The sequence below is a fragment of the Alligator sinensis genome, unplaced genomic scaffold (assembly GCF_000455745.1).
Source record: "Alligator sinensis unplaced genomic scaffold, ASM45574v1 scaffold85_1, whole genome shotgun sequence".
Taxonomy (NCBI): Eukaryota; Metazoa; Chordata; order Crocodylia; family Alligatoridae; genus Alligator; species Alligator sinensis.
Window position 1 is genome coordinate 1,989,594 of NW_005841891.1, and position 9,263 is coordinate 1,998,856.

At 42.7% G+C, this 9,263-nt stretch overlaps 1 protein-coding gene across 1 annotated transcript in view; it reads right to left on the minus strand.

Moving 5' to 3' along the window:
• Positions 1–1,077: 1,077 nt before the first annotated feature.
• Positions 1,078–9,263, minus strand: part of CKB (creatine kinase B) — an 8,922-nt gene continuing 736 nt past the window's right edge. Inside the window, exons 3-8 of the mRNA XM_014517105.2 lie at positions 7,945–8,099; positions 6,744–6,876; positions 5,741–5,912; positions 3,781–3,904; positions 2,390–2,579; positions 1,078–1,731 (exon numbers count right to left, since the gene is read on the minus strand). Of these exons, the coding sequence (XP_014372591.1) occupies positions 1,553–1,731; positions 2,390–2,579; positions 3,781–3,904; positions 5,741–5,912; positions 6,744–6,876; positions 7,945–8,099 (953 nt within the window). The 3' untranslated portion in view covers positions 1,078–1,552. The remainder of the gene's footprint in view (positions 1,732–2,389; positions 2,580–3,780; positions 3,905–5,740; positions 5,913–6,743; positions 6,877–7,944; positions 8,100–9,263) is intronic.

Here is a 9,263-nt window from a genome sequence, read left to right on the forward strand (position 1 = left end):
ATATAAAGCAGTAAAGTAGATTGAAACAGGGCAAGGGTATAAAAAACCTGGTATAGGAAAAATCCTTTCCTGAGTGCTAATTCACTCAGCTATTTAAACATTGGACTTAGCACATGAAATGGATGAAAAGCTCTTGTGAAGATTCTCTCCACACATTAAATTCTTACCAAATATTCCAAAAAGCAATAACATCCAAGGACTCATTCAGTCTGTCCTTGTCAAGATTTATTGCTAATTAAGCTTACCTCCAACCACAGTTTTAATGTCAAACTTAATCCACAAAGTGAGACTGGAGCTAGTTATGACATTTCTAAACCATAGAGCAGAAGGAAGATTGGGCCAGGTAAGCCAATACCAAACTGGTTCCTGGTGCTCCCAGTGAAGTCTTAACATGTGCAAATCTGTATATCAGCTTTTATCATACTTCTTCCATACAGCTGAGGCTTTTTATAAATGGGGGTGGTGGGGGTAGGCTGATAAGCACACACCCTAGACTGGGTCATTCGGTCAGAACTCTGGTAAGCTACTAGTTTGGCAATCCTTTCTGAGAGAGAGACTTTTACAGATGGATAATTTGGAATGCGCCTACAATGAGTGTAACTCAAGGTGATTATGGTAGTTCAATAGGAAAGCCCCCTTTTTAAGGGGAAGGGGGAGAAGGAGGAAGGCGTCTTTCTACTTTCCTCTGCATCCCAGCTTATACAACAGATTAACTAGCTCCAAGTCACTTCACCTAATAAGAATATTTAAGTGGGCAGGTCTCTGGCATTTTTTTTAAAATCACATTTCACTCCATGGCCTAATTTGCAGGATTAAAAATTTTGAAGTTACTTATTACACCAGATCTATTTCTTCAGAAGGGAATAGATTAGTAAGGCATTTTGTCCCATCATTATCAGCACTTAGCCCTCAATGCTATGTGCTTCACCCCCAGTCTTAAAAAGCATCCCTTGGTAATAAGGTCCCCTGGTGAGACTAACAAACTTCCCCAAGTCACAACAGTAAAAGAGAATTTATGAGTGCAGAAGGTGAATGCAAGGGCCAAGATCACATGCACGAGTCTCACAGGTATGGCAGTTTTGCCAAAAAGTGTATTTTAATTGAGATGTTAATACTTCTCCAATATATATCACTTGACAGTATTTGATTTTACAGCAGAGATCAAGTGAAAAGAAAAAGAAGATGGTGCAGCCACTTGTAATTCACTGTATTTAGTGCTCAAGTTAAGCAGCAAGACTCTTCATAGCTAATGTCACAAAGCTCAGACAATCCAGGACAGAATATCAACCAAAGAAAAGTCACTTTGGGCTCCTAGCTAGATATTCAGCATTCTGCCAGTTAATAGATTTGTTTAGGACACGCTTGTCAAGCCAAAACAATAGTTTATTTCAGTTTTTCAGCAACATCTCAGCCATCAAAAAAATAAACTCTAACACAGATGGATGGAAGACTTTTCTACAGTGTTACTAAGTGGGTTTCAACCCCAGGGTTTTGATTGGAGTGATATTTGTTATTCATCCAATAAGTTAGGAAGCATGGAATTAAAGTGCTTTTATTTCTGAGCTGGTATGAGGTCATCAATAGACTGACCATTTTCAAGTTGTTTTTCCATTTCAACAAGCAGCTTCACACCATCAACCACCATCTGCACCAGCTCTACCTCCGAGAAACCCAGACGGTCAGCATTGGAAACATCAAACACTCCTCCAACAGCAGCAGTATCAACACCACCTGAAGCAAGAGATGAAGGTGAGGAGTTAAAACCTTGCACTTGAAGTCAGCCCGACAATCTGTTTACATAGCAGGCAAGTGAGGAAAGCAATCTGGGACTGCTGCATTTGTACTCAATGGAGAAGGTCCCCTTGTAACTCACTACACTGAATTAGTCTTGTGGTATATGCAACTCCTGGTAAGAAGGTGCCAAGAGGCAAGATTCCCATTGCTAGCTCTACCAGAGAGGGACTGTGCCTGTGATCATGTCAAGCCAGTACTGCCTAGATTTACCTGACATTCTTCAAGACAAAAGTGAGATGGGTTGATGTTTTCAAGAACCTTTCTAGGAATCTTATACTGATTGATGGGGCCAAGCCTCTCTCCCCTCCCCCCCACCCCAAGCTATACTTGGTGCTATGATGGTGTTTGGTTTAATTACTTTGCCCACAGAACATCTACAGCCACTGATGAGTAGAATGCTATAGTTCCTATGACTGCTCCATTCAGTTTCCACAATGGAGGCCAATGCATTAACATGGCCCCTGTACCCCATCAGGCAGCATTTAGGAAGCAGCCTTCTAGACAGCCTGTAGAATCTAGACCTTGAACTCAGCTCTGTCATAATGGGAAGGGTTCAAAAGGAGGAGTGGTGCCTACAGCTGTTTCAAGTCCTCACCTGTGCCTCGTTTCTGCAGCCTCAGCCTCTTGAGAATGTCTCCAAACTTCTCATGCTTGCCAAGGTTTGGCAGCTTGATATGGACACCAGCACGGAGACCTGTTCCCAGGTTGGATGGGCAGGTAAGGATGTAGCCCAAGTGGGGGTTCCACATGAATTCATAATTTTTTGTTTTAAACAGTGTTTCAATCTAGATTGAGGAAAAACAAACAAGCCCACATACATTAGACTGCTCTGTCTGTGCCTTCCCTACAATAGTTTGAGGTCATCAATTAGTTCTCATTTACAGCCTTATTAGTGTGCATTGTCTTGTTCCATGCCTCATGCTAGCAACAGTTGAAGCATTCAAGCCAAGTCCCCACCACACAAGAGCAGGAGCTGACTGCAGGGCATTCTCTCAGGAGCTGCCTTTGTCTCAAGAGCTCATTCTTGCTCCCTGTTTCCCTTTTCAGACCACATGTAGATGAGACTTTCAGGACACACAGCAAAGCCCCTGTGTTACAGCAGGCTTCAAGAAGGGGTGACCCAACACTACACAGTTTATGCGCTGCAATATTTCACTAATTTACTGGGGCTTATTGCTGCTTACTTATAGGAGAACAAAAAGTAAATTCTACTTCCAAAAGTTTTAGCAAAAAAACCCAAACACCTACTGCTGGCAATAGCCACTTTGGGCACTGACAGACATTTGGGGGGGGGGGGGGGGGAGGAAAAGAGAGAAACCACTACTGGAAGCATAAGCATATTACTGACTTGGATGTGGCTCTGCAGCATCTGAATACATTGGGCACTTCAGCACGGCCTTTTTAGCTAAAGCCGATTCAATCAGATGCAACTAACATGCTGCCTTTTCTGGGTATGCACTGGACTCATCACAGGAGCAGAGTTTAAAAGTAAAGCACTGTTTTGTTAGGCTTTCCCATGTCTGCAAGCAGCCTTTATATTTAGGGAGTACAAACCATGTGGAAGCTTCCAGTCTCAAAGTCATCTTCTAGTGCTTGCAGCTGTGCAAGCTGGTATCTGGTATTCCATTTAATTTAAGTGTTACAGGAGGAAGAAGCCAGCGTTGATAGAGTCTTTGCAGCAATGTCCTGAAGGCTTCCGACCCTGCAGCAACCACTCTGCAAGGTTAATATTTCCAAGCCTAAGCCATCGATAGTTACAGGCATGTTGCTAGATGCCCAAGCTGGATCAGAACATTTGCACAGCTTCCAGCACATCTTGCATTGTGCTCACATATTTGGGATTCTATGCCACACTGCCCAGAACTGCTGCAGTTGCACATGTTGTTTTCAGAGTCTGCAGTAAGTCGGCACTGAGCACTGCAGAGAATCCTGCACCATTTCTTGTAAGAGCTGTTTGCCAACATACAAATCTAAAAAGAAATTCACCTGCGTTAGCCCACTGCAGAAGCGGGTGAATACTTCTTTCATATTGCCTCCTTTCTGCATAGAAATAACTCTAAGGTGATCTTCCTCATTGATCCAGACAAGGAAGGTCTTGTTGTCATTGTGCCTAGAAGACAGAAGCCAAACAACGCATAGCTCCACTTTAATGGATCTTTCCAGCTTTGAGTGGTGCAGATTTACTCACCAAAATGAGGCAGACTGATGGTTTAAGCAGCTAACATTGTGCTGTAGCTTTATCTTTTGTTCTTATGCAAGTTAAGAAAAGAACTTCACCCATTACATCCAACTCCCAGAATTCTCAGGGAACTTAGTCATTATGGCCCTCCTCCACCCAAAGACAAGCTAGCCAGATTAGACATGGGCCATTTTAAGGCTCTTGCTGCTCACTCTTTCACCACACAACATCAAATGCAAGTTTTGCAAGTTTCTTGGAACCAAGCTTTGCTCTGTTCAGAGGAAATCCCAGAATGCTCAGCATTAGCCATGTCTAAAACAAGGCTGTCTCGCTGGCAGCCTGTATATGGCCCATAAGGGATTAAATATGCAGCCTGCAGGCTGCCATACAGCCACTACTTCATCCACTGGCCTTGCAGCTGCAGTGGCCAGGGTCTCCAGGCTGCCCCTGCCTCTTCCAGGTCCCAAATTCTCATCCCCACCCCCTGTAAGGCAGAGGGAGCCAGGCTGCAACTGCAGAAAGAGAAAGGTTGGGAACTTTTTTTCCTTTTGGGAAGGGGTGGGGGAAGATGCCCTAAAAAAAAAAAAAAAAGAGGCCAAGTTGTGCAGCCCTGGTTGAAAACATCATGAATCCAACTTTGACAGTATTTGGAAAGGAAAATGCACCTTCTGTTAAAAGGCTGCACATATCAAGCCCAGTGGAGTGAAGCCATTATGCATTCAGTTTGGCTACTTCCTTCCAGACAGCACCCCCTTAAAAAAAAAAAAAAAAAAAAAAGGAAGTCTGCAAGTCTCTTGGCTCTGTGGTTGCTTTGCCCTTGTCTTCAGACAGGGCCTGCTGCCAGACAAAAAAAATTAAATGCTATCCTGATAACATTAGTTGTCAATTTCATTGTTTTCAGGCAATAATTAATTCAGGGATGAAGGTTACATAAAGAGCACTGAAAGGTTCTATTTAATACGAGACCAAGGTTAGTCATGCTCAGTTGACAGAGCAATCTAGTGTTGATATCTGCAGGTAGGTGATGCAATCTTTTGTAGGTCACCTTCAAAAAGATAAGTGCCTGAAGGGTTCTATCGACTTCAGTAGGAAAACCGTGAGGACCCAGACTAGGAAACTGAATTGAGGGATGGGCCCCCGTACCAGTGTGGATTGTTACTGGTTAGATAAAGTTTATTCCTTCCATTATACCCTTGAAGCAGCCTGAGAGAAGGAAAAAAGACCTGATAATTCTGGTTAAAAGAAGCCACAGCTGTCTATGTGGCTTCCTGGGTCTAGAAGCAGAAAGGCAACAGCAGTACTTCCTACTGGGGTTTCATTAAAAGCTTCTGCAAGATGACATTTGCATTTTTTGTAATGCTCGAAGCAAAGCTATTTTGCTACAGTTGGTTTAACAATGAGATTGTTTCACTGGTCTTAAGTCTGGTCCAGCTCATAAGTGGTGAATTATTGATTAGCCAATTTAAACAAAATGTAACATATGAACTGAATTGTCTGCTTCTATAGTGGTGTTTCCTTCAATTTTGCTTCAAGTGACTAAAATTTAAAGCCTCAAATGGGAAAATTATGAGCAATGAGATGAAGCCCTTAAAAGGTGATAAGACAAATTCCTACAGCAGATTGCAGAGGACTGTATACATCACTGCCACTTCAAAATAGCAGCTTCTGCATACTAGTATTTTTCACATGGATCACTCCAACAACTCTGCAAGAATCTCCTTGCCAGAGGCTTAAGGGCTGCCCCCTATTTTCATTGTCTGTACTCTCCACATCCCTCTGGCATCCGGCCAGTCTCGTGCCATCCCAGATGCCAACAGAAGAGGAGAAACTGGCTTATCAAACAGGAAGTGATCATCAATCAGCTGCTGCTGCTCTGCATCAGTCATATTCTTCAGAGCATAGTATTTCCCTTTCAGGTCACCATCCAGACTTCCCAGGGCTGAAAGCAAGAGTCACTTTTAGGACATGAACACAAGACATACCCCCAGCCAGTTATGTTCTTCCTGTTTGAGAGGCTACAGCAATATTCTGGCATTTGGAAGCTGGTTAGTTTCCTCCTCCATTTTCATTTGCAGTCCAGTCCGCAGAATAAGGATACTCTTCTGCGACTACTGTATCTTTTAATTCCTCAGCCAATTTTAAGACTGAAGAAATTTAAAAGCTATGAAAGAGATGGTTAAGGCTACTATTACCCAGAAGTGGAATAAGCCACTTTATTATGCTACTACTACTACAGGATACTACTTTGGTAATTTACATGCAAATGATTAGCATTACTCTGGTCAAGGCTCTTTGTTACCAAGGATAAATATCTGTAATTAGCAATAACGTGGCAGCTATACAAGATGAGGTGCACTTCTAGAGCCTACAAGTAGTCAAAGTGCATCCCGTTTAGTAGTAGCATACTATCTTGGAGAAGCCTAAATGCGTTGCAGCTACGGTTGCTATTAGAAGCATGAGCCAAGCAAGGCATCCTATTTAAGAGGATAAAGCCTGCTGTAAAGTACACACCATTGCTATCCAACAGTGGAAACTAAAACCTCAAAAGTCATAACATGTCTCCTTAACACAATCTAGTTCTCCTTGGCATGCAAAGAGATACTCTGGTTAAGCATTAATGGAACCAGAGCTGAATCACTATATTTGCTGGTTTAACATAGGACTTGTGTTGCATCTTCATGTTCAAGATCTTTGCAGTTCAGCAGCTGGGCCAAAAGGTACAAAGATTATCATTTTCAGTTAAAAAGAATCAATACACATCTCATTTTACCTTCAACAGAAAGCTTTTCTATCGCCCGTCTCTCTCCTCTGCTACAGTGAGGGGGAAGACAAAATCCACGGATACTTCTACCAGTTCTGACACGGGAACTTAGCACATAGTTAGGATCCAGGTCATCACCACCCTACAAGAGATTTATAAACCAACAAAAAACTTAGTACCAGCTTCCTGACAAGTTTCTACCCTTAAAATTGCATGCATCTCCCACTGTTCATCATTTACTACGCATTATCCTGCTTTCTACTGTTTTTATTTTGAAGTACCCAGCTTCTTTTCTAGGAAGGGTGGCCTATAAAATCATGCATGTACCAAAACTGAAGTATTAGAACTTGGCTGATCTAGCATCAATTCTCAAGCCACTTTTGATCAGATTGGCAAGTGCCTGAATGCATCTAATCTTCTTGGTTATCAGTTCTCAGTACATTGCTGCTTATTGAAAATAGGTGTCACCAAGTCTACATGTTTCAATACCCAAATTCATGCGGTTCTCATGTGTGCGTGGACTCTAGAGGGGGTGGGGTGTCAAAAAAGCAGCTCATTTTAAATTTTAGTTGCTCGTCATCAACTCCTATGGATAGGAGATGTAGGCTCTTAATACCAGGTGATAAAGAGTCCTTTTCTTTTCAAGTCTACTCCAAGAGCTATTCCCATCTTCGTGTCCATGCACATTGTGAGGGATTCCTGGAATCAAGGAGGGGATACACTTGGGGAGTGTAACCCTGACAAACACTGTGCAATACTAAATCTGATATGTCCTCTAGTAGTTCAAATGGTTTAAGAACATCACATAATGCCTAGTTATTAATAAAGAATCTAGAAGATAAAAGGGAGCTTCAGATATCATCAAGTGCAGAAACTGTGACCATGGTTGGAACAGTCATTCTGGTCCCATTAGTGTAGACCAAGACAAGTCATGATAGTGTCTTGCATGAAAATCCATGACAGGCGGCAATAAGCCATTTGTCAGAGTTAGAGAAAAAAGGCTCTGAGAGAAAAACAAAAAAAAAAAATAAAAACAACACACAAAAAACCCCAACCTAAAAAACAGGTGCCAACAGGTCAAACACAAGGACAGAGCCCAGCTGATAGAGAAACAAGCAACTCCAACTGACTTTGTCCAAGATTCTTAACTTCAGGTCAAGTACCAGCAGTAGAGCTTTTGACTATCAGTATTTCAGATAAGCCTCTATACCTGAAGGTTATCAGAGTTCAAGTCAGTCTTGTGCTCATCACTTGGTTTGTAGCCTCCATGTCGGTCTTCAATAACTGGATCAAAGAGTTCCTTAAACACATCATAGGATTCTTCATCACCAGCTACACATCCTACCGTCATGATGAAGGGATGGCCTGGAGTGGTAATAAAATTAAGACAGCCAAGTTTGGTTGCAGTTTGACTGTATTCCAGAATAGCATTAACCTGATGGTTGCGCCTCTAATGGTAGTACAGTACTGCATTCCTACACACATGCACAGCAAGAACCACCAGTTGAAGACAGACCCCAACCTTTACATTTCATTAGCTGCATGAAAAGTAAAGTAAAAAAAAAGTCACTACACAGCTGTTACCAATAAGCCTTTTCTGGACTAGAGAGACTAGTTTATGGCTACTTGACTAGCTCTAGTAGAAGACAACTGAGTAGTTGTTTATGTTCATACACTGCAGATGCTAGAGTGGTTATAACAAGTTGCGCTTTGACTCAGCGCACTTGGCCTTCAGCTGCTGCAGGCAGTTGCATTTCTGTGGTTGGCTCACAGAAACATCACTTCCATAAACTGAGTTAAGGCAAGCAACTGGTCTTGCACATAGTATTTCAGCTGGTTCACACAGAATAGTCTCAATGCATTTTACCAGGATTGTCAACCCCAGTCTAAATGACATCATCCAGGGTGAAGCCACTGGGTGCGACTGTCTCAGTTTCTCGTATAAATCCAGAGTTAGAACCTTGGCCATGTGGTTGTTGTGGGCGCTCGGGTCCAGGTACTCTTCACCTGGGGCCAATCTGATTATTTAGTTGGGCCATTTTGATATTGCTAGAGCCAAAATAAAACACTGTAGTGTTAACACATTAACCAAAAGAAAAAAAATCTGCTTCCCTTTCCTGCAAAGAAGTGCCACAGATCATACAGCCAATTTGGAAGAGGAAGAGATCAAAGCAGCCAGGCAAGCCCACAGAATGGGAGAATTTGAGAAGTTGTCACTGCATTTAATCAATTCAGGCATTTTTTTATTTTGGTTTCAAATTGAGGCATTTAGCAGAGCAGAGCAGAGCAGTTACATAAACCGAGGCATCCGAGGAGCTGGGACATTAAAACCCTGCATGCAACTCATCCCCGGGAATGGCGTCCGCACTGCTCAGTGGGGCAGACACAAACTGCCTGACTTAGCCGCACTTTGGGGCCAGGCGTCGCCTCTACTCTCTAATGCCCCGTGCCTGCTCAAGGACCTCCGGTGCTGCGGTCAAGGAGCACTTCCAGCAGAGGAAGGAGAACAGATCTTAGCAATGCGGAGAG